The 17,500-nt window shown below is 36.8% G+C and overlaps 2 protein-coding genes across 3 annotated transcripts in view; one reads left to right on the top strand and one right to left on the bottom strand.

Annotated features, from left to right (window-relative positions):
• Positions 1-14,858, bottom strand: part of LOC135219732 (epsilon-sarcoglycan-like) — a 24,622-nt gene extending 9,764 nt beyond the window's left edge. For both annotated transcript variants that reach the window (XM_064256739.1, XM_064256740.1), the window contains exons 1-6: positions 14,728-14,858; positions 7,822-7,973; positions 6,277-6,434; positions 4,413-4,491; positions 1,227-1,422; positions 65-239 (exon numbers count right to left, since the gene is read on the bottom strand). In XM_064256739.1, the coding sequence (XP_064112809.1) occupies positions 65-239; positions 1,227-1,422; positions 4,413-4,491; positions 6,277-6,434; positions 7,822-7,972 (759 nt within the window). In that variant the 5' untranslated portion in view covers position 7,973; positions 14,728-14,858. The remainder of the gene's footprint in view (positions 1-64; positions 240-1,226; positions 1,423-4,412; positions 4,492-6,276; positions 6,435-7,821; positions 7,974-14,727) is intronic.
• A 768-nt stretch (positions 14,859-15,626) lies between these two features.
• Positions 15,627-17,500, top strand: part of LOC135219731 (ER membrane protein complex subunit 7-like) — a 133,465-nt gene continuing 131,591 nt past the window's right edge. Inside the window, exon 1 of the mRNA XM_064256738.1 lies at positions 15,627-15,924. Within this exon, the coding sequence (XP_064112808.1) occupies positions 15,713-15,924 (212 nt within the window). The 5' untranslated portion in view covers positions 15,627-15,712. The remainder of the gene's footprint in view (positions 15,925-17,500) is intronic.

Here is a 17,500-nt window from a genome sequence, read left to right as displayed (position 1 = left end):
TAGTAAGCATAGAATGTTATTCCATACAATTATAGCAGCGTCTTTCATAGCCTGAAGAACTCACCATTTTGAAGCTACACCAGTCGATGGCAAAACTGGCATTACGGAAGAACCTCTCGTAGGAGGTCTTCTTGAAGTAGGAGGGACATGGCCTGTGGTCCCACAGGGGCTCTACCTCTTTCTCCAGCTCGAGGAGCGGCTGCGAGAAATTCACGGAACTTCCGTAGCTGATGTAAACTCTGCAAAATTGACCTAAATGCTTTAGTAGAATATGTAACGAAAAGTAAAACCTTGAATCTACACCTACGGGAATGTCACTCTCAGTCAATAAGAACGATCTGCCAAAAAGAGGATTTGTCACTGCATTTAATTTCTCCGAATACAAACAAAAATTAATACACCCTCGTCAAAGTGTTATCAATTTCAACTATATATTTGATGGAAAATAAAAAAAGCGGAGCTACAATAACGTTGGCGAATGGATCAGATGTGAATAAATAATAAAGAAAAAAAACAATTCCCGCTCTGTAATTATTGTCAGTTACTCCTATATACATATAAACACACACACACACACATATATATATATATATATATATATATATATATATATATATATATATAATAAAAAAAAAAAAAAAAAAAATATATATATATATACTATATATATATATATATATATATATCAAATCCCAAATTTCCCCTTTGCAACCGTCACATACGTATCCAGTGCAGAAGTAAATACCGACTTGCGGAAGGGCTATCGTGAAGAAAGCTGCTTAATAGTAGTTGCACGACAGTGTAGCTTTGAACAATAGGGAAATAGCTTTCAGTGATCATACGAAATCTAATCTTCTCTCATTTTGATGTCAGTTACGACAAATTAGCTGCACCCGCAGTAAGGGTTACAGCGGCTTTTTCCTGTATCCTAAGCAAGGGGCGGATTTAGGATGTGCGGGGCCCTAGGTCTATGGCCTTAGGGGGTCCACTCATTTATCCATTTCCATGAAAAAGGAAACTAAATTTTTAAACATATCATCATTTTATATATATTTATCATTTCATTATTATAATCATTATTGTTAATGAATTCATTTTCATGTATATTTCAATTATTTACAGGTGCAGGGCCCTAGGCCAGCCTTAAATCCGCCACTGCCTAATCAAGGGTTGGAGAGGCTGCAGCAACACAACGAAATCATGACACACTGAGTCGAGCCCCTCACCCTTCTTTTTCATCAGGTCGAAGCGGCTTCCGGTCACCTCTGTCGGTGGCCGAGGTCAACGAGGTGACAGTCAGCTGGGAGGAGTCTTGGTTCCAGAGCCTGGCCATCACCCCCCGCAGCCGCTCCCACCGCTCTTCCACCAACAACTCGTCCACGTTCATGTTGGTGATCTTGAAACGGACCTCGTAGGGCTTTTCTGGAAGAGGGGGAAAAGGATGCGGTTAAAAACACTATTTCTTATGCTGGAAATGTGCCTCCTCGCTGTCGAACGTCTCAGTTCCAGAGGTCCTTTATTCTTCACTCCGTTGGACTGTGGAACAGTTCTCCCCGTGGATGTCGTATACTTGGAACTTCTGATGTTCAAGCGAAGATGCAAAGCATTACTACCCTAATACAATTCTTCTATTTTAATCGTTTACTTACTTTTTTATCTATTTATTTACTTATTTGCCTTCTTCTTTTTCAATTAGCGAGCGACTCTTTCTGTATTTCCCATTGCCTTCTGTTACTTCGTTCTAATGAACACCGTAGTCTTTAGAAGCTTGAATTCCAGGTCACTTGCCTGTGTGGACTTGTTCCGTATGAATAGGGTTCATCTTCTGAATAATAATAATAATAATAATAATAATAATAATAATAATAATAATAATCCTTTCGAAGTTCATGATAGTGAGTGGCATCACAACTCCCCTTTTTTTGCGTTTCCTGAATTTCCATGGAAATCGAAAGAGACAAATCATGGATTGATTTTCAGTGCACTTGTAAATTCTTTTCTGGAAGATAAAGTACAAATCCTAATTCATCATTGAAAAAAAGCAATACTTATTAGAAATAAAACGTAATTCATCATTCTGCAAAGTCTTACTTCCTTTCCTGAAGAGGAGCTACACTTCGGAGAGGGGACAGACCTGCTGCAATTCCTTTCACTCCCTCACCAAAGTTTTGGATCTTTCCTAGATGAGACCCAAGGCTTAACGGGGGTCGTTATCTAGGACTAACAATTCTTGGGTTTCATTATCTTTAAGATGTTTAAAGTCTTTTGTTTATGCTTTTACGGTAACCCCCAACGGGCTGGTACTAAACGCGTCGCATAGGTGGATACGTATATCCCTTGGGGATCACTAGTATCTAGGAAACATAATCATCGTCAAAGCGAATATCTACGTCAGTATTTCCTTCTACGCAATTAGACGTGAAATGAGTTCCCTTTAATCCCTCCTGACTTGTGCACTTTGTCTGAATTTCCCTGTGTTTCTAGGTTGTCACCTACGCCCTTTTCCCACTGATGGAAAGTTTGGCCCGATGGGAATTTTGGCAAGATTTATGTAAAACAGAAAAAAATACAGGAAAGGCATAATTACTCTTCAACCAAACAATACTTTGTTATTTTTAATTACGAATACTTTTTCACACACACACAAAAGGAAATTTGAGAACGAGATAAAAGGAAAAATAATGGGGTTTGCCATTATGAGAGGGTATACTTAAAAGCGTCCATGAATATCTGCATTCAAAATATTGTAATTGTTCAACCATGGGAATAAAATAAACCAGTTTTTTTTAAAAAGAACTAGAGTAATCTCTCCATTTTCCCCTCGAAGAGGAAAAATTAGACGTATGCTGTTAGGTCGAAGTTATGTTTCTCTTTTCCTTCATTTGATCTCTCAAACTTTTTTGAGCGAGGAAAGAAACGCAAAGATTGTAATTCTGATATAATTGATGTTTAGAAAAATAAATAAAAAACACCCGTAGCCAAGCCACGTCAGTACCTCTGGGAGTTAGTTTCCTCCTGGTGATAACTCGGCTTACGTTTAAATGATAAGTAGGTTTCTGATACTCGTTAATACTTGACATAAGCCCTACACACATTTTTAGAAGGTCACCATGAATATTTTATCACAATAATAATATATAACAGAGAGAGAGAGAGAGAGAGAGAGAGAGAGAGAGAGAGAGAGAGAGTTACAAGGATTAGTATGTCTCAAAGACTTGATAGTCCATCCGAGGAGACATCGTGCGCTCACTTATCTGTAGGAGCAGTTTTTACTGTTCATTCACAGTACCTAATGATTTTGTCTAGCTTTCTTTTAAACTCTTCCACACTGTTGCTGTTTACAACTTCTGGTGGTAGTTTATTCCATGTGTCACATATCTTGTATGTAAAGAAGTTCCCACAATGAGATGTGTTGTATCTCTTCAGTTTTAGTTTCCATCCATTATTTCTTGTCAAGTTTTCATTTCATGTGAAGAGGTTACGGTCTTCTTTTGTTAAGCCTTGCAGTATTTTGAATGTCTCTATTAGTTGTCCTCGCAATCATCGTGTTTCTAAGTCATACATGTTCAGGCTCTCTAGTCGTACTTGGTCACCTATTTGCCTGGTGGATCCTTGTTTCTATATTTGAACTGCCTCTTTAAGTATCCCACTAGTTTCTGTGCCTTCTTTTCAGCTTTTCTGCATTGTTTTGTGGATTTTAAGTGCTTGGTAATAATAACTCCTCTTGTTCTACACTATTTATGTCATTCCCAAGCAGCATGTAGTTGGCATGAAGGTTGTTTGTTTCTATTTGTAACACTTTACACATATCCAGATTAAAAGCCATTTGCCATCTTTTTGACCACCTATTTTTTCTTAATTTCTTAATCTTTCCATTGTGTCTGAGTCTGCTGCATTCACACCTAGTTTGGTGTCATCTACAAATTTGGCTATCCAGCTAGTTAAGCCTACATCAAAAGCGGGCCAAGGACAGAACCGCTTGTCACATCTGCCCATTCTGATTCTTCGCCATTGATTGCGACTCTGTTTTCTATTAGTTAGCCAGTCTTCTTATGTCATTAGTTTTTTGTGTGGAACTTTGTCAAAGGCTTTTTGGAAATCTAAGTAGAGTATATCTATTGTTCTACTTCTGCGGTAAATACCAAGCAAGGCTTGATAGACAGGATCTGTTTTGTCAGAAATCATGTTAGCCGTTTAACAAGTTGTTTCTATCAATCTGATCCACAATTTGGTCTGCAATTATGGATGAGAGAGAGAGAGAGAGAGAGAGAGAGAGAGAGAGAGAGAGAGAGAGAGAGAGAGAGAGGACATATTTAAAACACATCATGCAATCTAACCTTGCGTGATTGTTTCAATGAAACGAAATACAAGAAAGGAACAATAATTATCAATACACTATTTTCTCGACTCACGTGTCTGTCTGATGACATCCATGCTGTAGAGGCGGTAGGACGTTTCGTACGTGTGTTTGTCTCGAGCCACGACTTCCAGCTGCAGAGTCAAAAGACAGAAGGGAATTAGACACTTAATAACATTCCAAGGACCCGCGCCCGAGACTTCAGCCTATAATCCTCTACACTAATTGGAGCCAGCATATCGCCGAGCGCTGTGATGTGTCGGCATTTGTCTTTTCGTTCGTCTCCACTTCACGTTAAAGGTACTAGGCACAATTTCTTTCTCCGGTTATTTAGTTATTCCAGATAACAAAACATTCAGAAGATATTTAATATATATATATATACTTATTTATCTATTTTTCTTTTATTTTCCAGGTACAATTTGGCAAATCTTTTCGTCACCACCACGTCGTAGGTTCTAGGTTATCATAAGAGCTTTCCTTTTCCGCTTATTTATTTTTTGTCCGTTTTTTTTTCTTTCTCTTATTTATCAGTCTTTTTTACTCCCGTATACCGAACAAGACAATACAAAAAGCTTTTGACTAATTCTAAATTAGAAAATACTCAAAGACAATATGTTTGATTCGTTTATTTCGCAGTTTCAATATTTTCTTTTGCTTGATTGGTATTAAAAATTGACCACCGTCACTGTCATTGCAAACGATCTAATAGAAACTAGAGCAAGAAAATTGAACAGTTCAACTGGCCCACCACATTATATACTTGCGCCACAGCTACTCTGATATATAGCATACTATTTTATCACTTTTTTTTCTTTCCTATCACAGGAATCATTATGGCAAGAACAGAGCTATGACACTTTCCTCCCGATTATAGTCTACTAATGATTCTTTGCAGCGTCCCTTCCTCGGCCCTGACTTCTTTTCTTTCTGCGCTTTTCACCTTTCATCTGTTTCCTACGGTCTCTCACTTGGCTGTTCAGCCTCTCTACCTTTACCTTGTTCTATTTACCATTTCTCATTTAACAGCACATCCTTTTGGTGAGCTCTTTGAGTGGCAAGGAAGTGACTCGTTGGTGTTGTCATAATAATAATAATGATAATGATAATAATAATAATAATAATAATAATAATAATAATAATAATAATAATTTGAAATTTCAATTGCTGTAGGTTAAACAATTTTAATGGTAGTTAGACATATTACGTAAATTAGCTTTTACATCCTAATTCAACAACAGCAAGATATAACTCATGAACACCACTGTCAACACACAGTTATTCTTGACATTCATAAACAAAAATAAACAAATAACGCAAAATGAAGGCCAATTGTCTTATTATATTCGCATACAGGAAAGGATATTTTCGACAGCCTGAAAATCACACGCAAATCCTTAATTTCGTGAAGCTGAGAGACTGACGCCTACTATAATTAAGTTTAACCTATTTGAAATCTTCTAAAGTTGCAACCAGGGGCATCATTTTGGCGTGGGGGCGCTGGGGATCAACTGCCCGCCCTTTAAGCCTCAACTTGGCCTCCCTCACCCCCAAGCCCCAAGAAGTAACAGCATGTTTTCTTTTTAAATGTGCAGTCACAAATATATAAAATTTCTCGGAAATATTAGGTTTTTTATTCTCGTCTGTCTACTAGCTACCAGTGATGATGAGATAAACAAACAGTAGTGGGCCTATATAATATTTGCTGAAATACCTTGCTCATGTGGCTTCAAAAACAAATAAATTAGCCCAAAATAAAAATAAAAAAACAGCTGATTAGGCTCGCTTCGCTCGCCAAACCGTCTTTGCCCTTTCCCCCCCAACAAAAATCTGAAATGACGCCCCTGGTTGCAACGCTGCTCAAATGGCCCATTCAGAGGAGAGGAAAAGGTTGCAATGCTAAAATGAAAGTGCCTTACACTGAACTCAGAAACGTCTTGGGGAGGGACGCCGTACACGAAACCGGTGTTGCTGGGCGTGGAGTAGTAGTAGTGGAGCCAGCTGGGCAGATCAGGTCTGTTGTGAAGACTCGGCCGATATGTGACTCGTGGAGGCACGCCATGGCTCGCTCCTGACTCTTTGGAACGAGAATGGGCTGATTAACTCTCTTTCTTTCTCTCTCAACACCAAATTATCTATTACAAATGAACAGGTATATACGTGTATTCACTTATGGTTAACCTACAGACAAAACTAATATTTGCATCGCATGACTGTTTTAAAAAAATATACTTATTAATAAACCTATTCACATAAAAGTGAAAATAGTTATCTGGTATATTTACGTCTTCTGAAATAGAAACTTGCATACATTGACACGCATGTGGAGAGAGAGAGAGAGAGAGAGTGTGTACCAACATTTCGCTCAGAATAAACTTCAGAGTAAAATTTCGATACCCAACTAAAATTTTACTATAATAAAAAAGCTAATGAATATATGCCATGTGAAATATAGATGATGAGTCAGATAATGATAAAACATGTTATCATACACATTGCATTTATGACAAGAATCTCGTCTAAAAATCTACTCACAAATGTGTGCACAGGTGAGCAAATTTATTCCATTCATACACGAGGAATAAAATTCTAAAAAGTGCCTAATAAACAGAATGAATTTGACTTCAGCAATGAACAGCGCCTTATTTCCGTCAGTTTCAAGAAAAAAGACTAAATGATAAGATGTCTTTTTATCTAAACGACGCAACTCTTAATTACTACATCACAACCAGACAGATTCCGAACTTAATCCACAATTTGCGTTTTCACTGCAACAAACATCCTCTGTCCAAACTTCTTAATTCAACAATTTCCTCTTCCTTACTGACATTTCCTACAACCCTACAAGTGCTCGTGGCTACAACTTCACATTGTCTTTTCAACAGACGGGCACCACCCAGAAGTTTCTGAGTGTGCAGAAGCAAGCTCAGCTTACGGAAGTCTTCTGTTCCCTCAATAAACTGTTTCGCTTTCCTTTCTGCGAATTTTCTAATGAGAAAGTCTGAGCTGTTATTTTGAGTCTTTCTTCCATTCATCGTTTCATTCATTTTTGCGTCTTCAGAAAGCTCCGTGAACCTGTGGGAGCATCAGGATTTCATACGGCAGGAGGACAACAGAATCTCAGTAATTTCTCATCGTTATCTACTTCAGAAAAAATGAATAAATTCAATTCCATTTATCCAGTTTCTTCCTTTTCTCTCGCTCAATTTTTCTACGGCCATTCATCATGAATCACACCAATTATTCTCTGAAATTACTGCCCACAACCAAGTTCCCATGCTACGCAGCGTCCTACCGGACCTTTTAATGGTTTTCGGCTCAGCCAGGAAAATCACTAAAGTAGGTTTTCCTCACTCAAGTGCTTCCTCTTACAAAACATTTTAACGGGGCTAGACCCAAACGTTCCATACACCAATAGGAGAGCCCAGAAACTGAACTGAACAAATCCCAAACCACAAAGTTACCTGGAGGATGGAAGTCGAAGTCCTGGTGAGTCAGACGAAGGATGAAGAGCTGTGACGAAAATATCTCGCTGTCAGAACCTGACACTGGTGGTACCCCTAGGAAGCAACAAGAGGCCCCCAGCAGGAGTATGCCGTGTGGCCATAGAGCCATCCTGTTCAGAAAGGAAATTAAATGTCGGTAATAACCCTCCTACAGCGAGGTCTTAATGCATTAGCCTGATAAAAATATAAATATTAAATCTTACGTATTTTAGTTGCATATAGCTTTCATAAAGTTTTGCAGGGGCGCGCGCGACACACTTACATATATATATATAGTATATAAGTATAATATATATATATATATCTATATATACACACACACATCATGAAGCGTTGCAAATATCTGGTTTTTACACATATCAATCACAAAAATCATTCACCTCACAGCAGCCAGATACCTGAAATTTCGTTGCTATACGACTAAGTACTACTCTAACGGCAACAGCGATCCGTTAAAAAGCTCATTGAACATGCAAGAAATAAGACTATGTTCATTAAAACAAGTGGGAGGTATTCGAATGGGCTTAAGTAATAAAGGGCATCACTCCAACGACCAGTTTTAGCTACTATTTCTTCTGTCCTAACACTTTTAGAAAATTGAAGGAACATCACCAATGATCATTTTGGATCTGTACAAAAATTTAAGCCTATCACTGCTGGTCAAAAATGAAACACTGGTATAAAAATTTTAAATTAAAAACTTTTACTTTTAAATACAAAATGTATAATTGGAATGTACAATCTTAAGAAAACTTACTATTACTTAAAAACAACACAAGATTTAATTGATTCTTGAATAACTTTTAAACAAAATTAAATCAGAACTAATTTATTAAGAAATTAAATGAATCACGTAAAATTGAAACTGTTATGAAAGAATTGAGCATTGAACAGAAACCTAAGTAAATGCAAGTTAATTCACAAGTGTTGAAGTATTCAGTTAAATGAAGTGTACAATGTTAAACGAACAAATTGTGAATGCAAAAACATTAAAACACACAATGTGTAGGCTACACGTATAAAATTCACCACCAAAATACAAAAAAACTAAGAAATGGTAGGCTAACACATACAATACATAAAAAAACACACTAGACAAGAATTAACACCAAATACAAGAAATTGACGTGTGAAAAATGAAATAAATTCACTCATTACCTGAAGGATTTCAAGTATTTTAAGTGCACTTAAAACTGTACCTCTTACAATACCTTTTCGCAAGCTGCAGGTTCCACAATTTACCAAAACCACTTAAAAGGCCTGTTACACAATTTCACAATGTCTGTTCAGATTCCACAAATAACCGTAATATACTATAAGGAAATTGACAGCCATTAAGAGTGACCAAGTACAAAATCTTTTCATTACTTCTATATTTTAAAAATCTCTCGATGAGAGAGAGAGAGAGAGAGAGAGAGAGAGAGAGAGAGAGAGAGAGAGAGAGAGAGAGAGAGAGAGAGAAATAAGACCAGCGCAACAAATGGTCGCTAAAACTGGAATGACAAGAACTCTCTTCCTAAGGGAACTACTGGTTTACACAATCTCAAAATGGTTGATTTCCTTAAAAGGTGAAAACTTTTCGGGGGACGAGATCTCTGTAAACATCTTACAATCAAATTACTTTACAAGTTTATCAATTCCCTTCAAAGAGAGAGAGAGAGAGAGAGAGAGAGAGAGAGAGAGAGAGAGAGAGAAGATTTCTATTACACTGAAACAAACTATGGAATGATCTCGAAAGATAAGAATGGCGTCTTTTCCTGAAAATGGTGCAATGGAACCTTCGGGGTTCGTACAGAGGTGACTGACGCAACATTGTGCAATTGTCATGTGGTTTGGGAGAAGACAAAGTCGAACGATGCTGGTTCAATACTTCACGTGGTTAGTGGTATATATATAAAAAAAAGCTCTCTTGTCTAAGTGATGACAGATTACCAAAACAAAACGAGGAATTTGGGCAACTGATGACCGTTACAACCATGGAACTAAAGATTTACATAAGTCTTATAGTAACTTTATATTATACTTTAGTGAATTCCATACATACATTACATATGACTTATATAATTATTATTATTACTCAGAATACAGGGTAAACATAACAATACTGGGGAGAATTCACAAGGCAAGTGTATTCATTATGAATGCTTGTGTGTGCATATATATATATATATATATATATATATATATATATATATATATAATATCATTATTACTCAGAATACAGGGTAAACATAACAATACTGGGGAGAATTCACAAGGCAAGTGTGTTCATTATGAATGCTTGTGTGTGTATAATATATATATATATATATATATATATATATATATATATATATATATATATGAATAACTTGATCACGAAGTATATAAAACGTGATGCTATGTATAAATAAAGGTTTGTTGCCACGAAGGAAAAAATGAAAAAGCGAGATAGCCGAGTACTTTCGGTCCTGTTCGGACCCTTTGCCTTCAGTAAAGGGTCCGAACCTTGGAGGAATAATGAGGTCCGAACAGGACCGAAAGTACTCGGCTATCTCGCTTTTTCATTTTTTCCTTCGTGGCAAAAAACCTTTATATATATAATATATATATATATATATATATATATATATATATATATATATATATATATATATACAAGCATTTATAATGAACACACTTCTACAGTAATGCATCTTAATGAAACCAAACAAATAGCAATACATGCCAGACAAACAAACTCAAATTGCGGTGCATGACAATTATTACGGCTTATTTTGAACCGACGAGGGAGCACTGGCGTCAGTATACCACTGTCGGAAGACTGTTCTCGCCTAATAAGTAGAGGAATGGAAAGTTCTCTAGTGCTATGGACAGTGTGACATATCAGTTCCTCAGGGGGAATGTGGATGATGACTGCAGAGCAATGAGCAGCACGCATTAAATGCAATCAAAGTTCATGAAGATGGCCAAAAAGGGTATCTAACAACTGAGGAAGGAAAACGAAACCACATTTCGCCTTTGGAATAAAGCTCTATGACATTCTCTTCCATTTTCACTCTTTTCCTCACCTCACCTGTGATACGGCGCCTAAAAAAAAAAAAAAAAAGACTTTTGATCCACTTCAACAAGTTTCACGTCATGAATTTTAGTTTTAACATGCTGCCTTACAGTTCTTGAATTACTGTTCGCTTGTACGAACAAAAGCTCGAGCTGGCACAATATCGGCTTAATCCAACAGCAGTAGCCGGCAGCATAAAATAACAGCCCCGGCCCGATTAAGGCTAATCCACTATTTGGAGGAGTTTTTCTCCAAATAAAGAAAAAAATCGCCTGCCCCTGCCAGTCCTCTTGAGTCTTTGAACTTACATGATCTTTTCCTGTCATCCAAATGCATCCCGAACAATCTCATTTTCGCCTTCAATAAACTTCACACATATTTGTGATATATTTATATATATGTGTGTGTGTGTGTGTGTGTGTGCGTGTGTGTGTGTGTGTAGCAGGATGCATGGATAGGAAGAACAGTTAGGTCATCTTTGTCAATTTATTAGCTGCGCTTCGGGATCCCCATATCCCATCTTTTCTGGCTAAAAAGACACAAAAATAAAAAAATAAAAACATTAATTAAAACTTACAATAGAGTTTACAAAATTAAAATGCTTTAAAGATTGAAAAATGACAATAACAAATACAAGAAATAGATGACCTTCTGCATAAAGAGGATGAAAGCTGGAGACGAGTAAACAAGTTTTGGAAATAAACAAGAATGGGGGGATTGTACTAGGCTATGTCCAGGGGGGTGGAGGTCAAATGGTTGTTGAGTGATGGAACGATTTTCTTAAGAGCCGAAGATTCTAAAATGTTAAGGAGATTCTCCCTCTGTGTCGTGGTCACTATTTCAATTTTTTTTTTTTTTACTTTCAGGTTTTTACAAATTAATGAATGATTCGTAATGTTGGACATACCAGGTTTAGCTAGTCTAAGGCCGGTATGATAACTCAATCCACTGTGGCAATCTGCCCTCACTTTGAGCAATCGGCGAAGTACTTCCGACGTAAATCTGTTGCGGACTGCAACAGCAAGTATACTTGTATACATGATACCCGACTGCACCAAGAGGGAGTCGCTCCTTGTGCCTGAAAAGGCTACCGAGACTTTTGGGATTCTTCAAAATAATGGCCTACTACCCTCCCCCCCATTCTTGTTTATTTCCCATAGTAGTTTACTCGTCTTAAGCCTTCATCCTCTGGACTTTACTGCTGAAGGTAATCTATAAAGCATTTTAATTTTGTAAATTCTATTGTAAGTTTTAGTAAGTGTTTTGAGTGTGTGTGTACGTGTGTGTGTATGTGTGTCTTTTTAGGCAGAAAAGATGGCTTATGAGTGACCCCGAAGCGCAGTAATAAATTGTCAATGATGAGCTGACTGTTCTTCCTTATCCATGCACTCTACTATGATATTGTTTTGACTTAGCCTTCCAGATATATATATATATATATATATATATATATGATATATATATATATATATATACACCCCTACATATGTAAACCTGTGTCAATGCAAACAATATGTTCAAATATTCTCTCCCTCTCTGCACGCACACACACACACACACACACAAACACACACACACACACACACACACACACAACACACCACACACACACACACACATATATATATATATATATATATATATATATATACCATAAAAACTGTTGTACCTATTTTCTTCTAAATGTCCCAGGCCGAATTACCCCAAAGAGCCACGCCCTGTTCCTGTTAGACTATATTAAACCTAACTTAATGGTGTATTTTCCATAATTATCTTGATGTCATCTAACCACAACATGACTTTTCCACACACAAAGAATTATCGTAAAAGAGGATTAATTCCCTGGAGATAAACAGAGCGCAGAATCGTCTAGAGAACGTCATCGAAAATCCCGATATGGAATAATGTCCTTTCAAGTTCACCAGTGAGAAAACTAGACTTATTCAAGATGAAATGAAAGGCTTGTCTATTAAAAGCAATTATGATGATGATGATAGAGTTTTGAGACTTGGCAATGTTCGTTTGAAAGTCACCACATTAGTAAACCACACCGGCTCTTTTACAGTCAATCTGAGAGCCCAGTGACCACTTCCAATATAGGTATATAGTACTTCTTAACATGACTCAAATAAGGATTTGTTTGGATTTCTCAACATGACTCAAATAAGGATTTCTTTGGATTTGTTTCAGTAATGCCCACAGGATGGGATAAGTTAGTCGAGTTAATCTAAACATTCACATAGGCTAAATATAATACAGTAACAAATTAGTTAAGGAACTAATTAAAAAAAGATGAAGAGTAATCGACTTATCATCAAGTGCCCGTGTTGATGCTAAAACAAAAGCACAACATTTCACTTAACAGCCTGTAATAAAATAAGAGTGCTGGCGTTAGGATTTATCCAACAAGGACGACTTAGAATCTGATAACTAAAATAATTAAATAAAGAAATGGAAATTAAATCCGGCTCTTGATAAATTTTATAATCAAATTTCTTGTTTCGCTTAAGTCCTGTTCATATGATTAGTTCCCGGGATCAGAATTAAAAACTGAGTGTTCATTAACTACAACTCTTTAATCACGTTCACTCAAAATCGTCAGTTAACGTAATTTGATTGCATGAATGAAAGATTGACAGGTACTTGAAAGCGCAGCAGTAAACGAGAATTAAGCTATCCAAATGACCACGTCGAACAGTAACCATAGGCCACCCATCCGGCTCAACGTCAGTTCTCAAAATGTCACTTGAAACTCATTACTTATGGCAAACACGTGAGATTTGACTTTCATTTCTAATGATGTTTAATTTAACATGAGGATGTTCAAACGAATATTCAGCTAGTTGTTTCATGGTGTGATTTTCTAACCAAAAATTAAAGGGAAAGGACATGTTTGCATTATTCTCTGCCTGATATCTAAAAAATTACGACGATTTCATATAAGATATTAATTTTCATTTAAATCAATTTCATATTTAAAAGTAAACAAGGCTCATTAAAGTACCATAAATGACAATTTAAGAATAAAAGAGTAAGGTCCTCGATAATATTGACAAGTAGGTACAAGATTAACTGCAGACCGAAGATGTACACAAATATTTTATGTACCAAATTTTAACACTCAAGTGTTCAACTTTTTCATTACACAGAGAGCTTGTAAAATCAAAGTGAAAAAGCTCCAAACAAGTATTGCAAATTGCAAACGCTTCCAATTTAGTTTACATTTTTTTTTACACTCACAAGGATTTGATTTTTGAAGATCCACAAAGGAAAAGGAAGCTGCAGTTTCTCTCAGGACAAATCCCTGTCCAATGCTCCATCAACAATAGCAAAAGAAAACGAGACTCAAAGTCTCATTTCACAAATGACCAACCCAAATATAACTCCACCCTATTAATCACACACCAGCGACACGGTGATTGGCTTTCTTAAGTCGGCTATTTAAAATACTCGCCTAGACCTTTTAATGGGGCAGATTTAACGGGGATTCGTATTTTCTGTGTTAAATGTTCTTCTAGAAAGTGGAGGAGGGCAGCAAACTTGAGATGATCATCGACATTATCTTTAATGACACTGACACTAAGAAACTGTGAAACCTTTATAGTCGTTTCACTTCATCGTAGCTCTGCCTGAATTTCCCAAATACTTAACCACACAAACATTATTGTCAGAAGCGTGACATTTCTCCAAATTATCTGCATCCTCATGTGAATGATGGTCCATTCAAACCTGACAAGTTAGACGCGTTATTGAAATGAAAATGTTAACTGCACTACAAGTAAGATAAAGAGCTAACGTTTGTAAAACTGCATAATGACCTTTACCTAGGGGTCTCCGTCGGTGTTTGCTATTCCCTTTCAGAAGAAGTTACAAAATGGGTTCATGAGCTTGCCGTGAGTTCCTTATTTCCTCGAACAGTGGAGACTGCGCAATCAGCCTTCCGCCCCATCTTGAAATTCAGGAGTAATTTCATAAGTTCAATATTTCTATATAATGCTTATTCAATCTTCATTTTTTTATTTTTGTAAATTCAAAGTATCTATGTTTACAATAAAAATGAATCTGACATTTAATTTGCAAATAATTGGTTTGATAATGCAGTTTGAACGCTATTGATTTTAAATAATATAACGAATTTGAATATGTTTTGCATATAATTTACAAATTGTGTTATTGGTGCACGTACAAGGCTACGGACAATACATCTGAGTTGACGATAGCCCTCTTTGGTTGCCTTTTATATCTTTTCCTCTTTTTCCTGTAAACTGTGCGTGTCTCGACGGTAAACATTTGATGCAGACGACACTTACTTTTTTATCGATTTCCTACTATTGAAAATTATTATTTACTGAAAAAGATATTTATATATTTTTATGACGTTAGGTATTTACCTTACAGGTGCTAATCTTAATAACAAGAATTTTTTATTTATTGCGGTAGCCATTTTGCTATCAGACGCTGATAGATGACACTGAGTCCCGACACAGCTTCTCAAAATACAAGATTGTAAAATATGGTAATGTTTAACAAACTTTGAGGGGTGTATATATTACATATCGATAGCTTAATCTATTCTGGCAAATAATTAGATTTTACAATAGTTTATAGATATTAAAGATCTTTATTTAAGACCAAAAATTTGGATCGTAAAGAATAATATCTACTTAAAATAAGACGCATTACTAGTTTTCTATCCTACTCACCTTTTTGTAGGCTGATAAATGCTACATCCACTTTTGTCAACAAAGCTATGTCATCATTTTCCTAGTCGTGTGATTGCCTAGCCAACAAAGTTTAATTAAAGACGAGATGAAACGAAAAATATTAATTTTGCCGCTTCTAGGGTTATTTGTGGCGGGTTGCTTTTGTGGAGATGTCGATGACGAAGTGATTACCGGCGTTGAAAAATACAGAATTGAGGGAAAAGTAATACGTCCCGATTCCTCTTCTCAGCTGAGCCCATCCGAGTGGTTCGCCAGTACCAAAGTGTTCACCAACAGTGGCCACTATGGATTTCTTAAGTAAGTTTTAAGTGTGGTGTCTTTTATCTGAAAGCAAAAACGCTTGTAATACAAATCTTAGCCTTTGTCCTTAGGCTAGTATTACCTACTAGATTACAGCTTCAGCCTAGGCCCAACTGAGAACTCCTGGACCTTCGGTACTGGCGTAGGTTATCTTAAGCAAGCTTGTCATAGCCTAGTGGCTAGGCTATATGGTAGACGATCGAGCGGCGATAGGTATTTCTAAGCAATAGTGGCGCACCTGCTTTAACATTGGAAATTGATTTTGCTTGCAAGTTTAGGCCTTTTGATGGAGAAGTAGGGTAACACCGCTGTGCGGCCAGGCGGCCACCTTTACAGTAGTGTGGTCACTTTCCCAAAAAATAACTTGAGCACTGCCAGTAAGCTAAGTTAGTGGTCAGTCACACGCCAACCTCCATGAAAGCAACACCTCAAGACCTTTACTTTCTTCTCAAAGTAGGGTAAACAACCGAGTGGACTACCTTCCGAAAAAAGTATTTTAAAACATTCTGACACCTGAGATGGACACCAGTCATGAGTCATCGGTCGTGGGAGCAACACCTTGAGACCTCTACTTTCCTCTTGAAATAGGGTAAACAACCGTGGACGATCCATCGTTATCGCGCTGGCCAGGCCATATTCACTCTATATTTAATTGGTGAAACAAGAATACAATTAAAACTTTAAGCATACCATTCAAAAGATTGAAGTTTCGTCAACATAATGTGATATAGGGTAAAAAATCACGGACGACCAACCCTCATCACGCTGGATGGGTCTTATTCACTCAATATTTAATTGGTGAAACTAGAATACAATTACAACTCTAAGCATACCATTCAAAAGATTGAAGTTTCGTCAACATAATGTGATATATGAAAGCCCCATACGAACTAAAATAAGCATGTGACGCTCTTTGTAAAATATGTTTTCAAGGCAGTTTTGAAATCCAATATGGCGGCTACCGTGTGGATGGAAGGGTCTGTTCACGGAATATCCACCATCTTTCCCAGCCTTCCCAGCACTCATTTGAACAGTGTTAGCGTATATATGTAACGTTTATTGGTCTTACTCAAGATTGCAGTTGTAATCAGCACAATAAAACATTATTTTGTTGCCTATATTAGTGAAAGTATGAAACTTTTTATTCCCGGGGTCATGATTGAACTGTATTCATTTTTACCTTGTAATTGGTGGTTTTTATCCTTACTGCCATCACAACTTTAACTCCACAGTGCTTATTTGATTGTTATTATACACATTTTGGTCTCAATTCACTCCACATTGCACTTTAAACAAGTTGCTGTTCCTGGTTCCTAAGCGCGCGCGCCACAAACACAGTTACGAACAGCAGACGACGACACTGCAAACTTTTATTTCCTAAATTGTTTACTTTACTCGTTATTTAGTTCAACTTTACTTTGTTAGTTAAAAATGTTAATTTAATTCATGTCTATTATCCCTTTTTTGCAACCAAATTACCCCCCAAAAATTACAGATATTTCTAAAGTAGATACAATCCAATGTTTCTCACCTTGTCGTACATCTGGCTGCCAAAAACCATAGAGGAACAGAC

Source organism: Macrobrachium nipponense, chromosome 1, assembly GCF_015104395.2.
Source record: "Macrobrachium nipponense isolate FS-2020 chromosome 1, ASM1510439v2, whole genome shotgun sequence".
Classification (NCBI taxonomy): domain Eukaryota; kingdom Metazoa; phylum Arthropoda; class Malacostraca; order Decapoda; family Palaemonidae; genus Macrobrachium; species Macrobrachium nipponense.
This window is presented reverse-complemented; position numbering and strand designations above follow the sequence as displayed.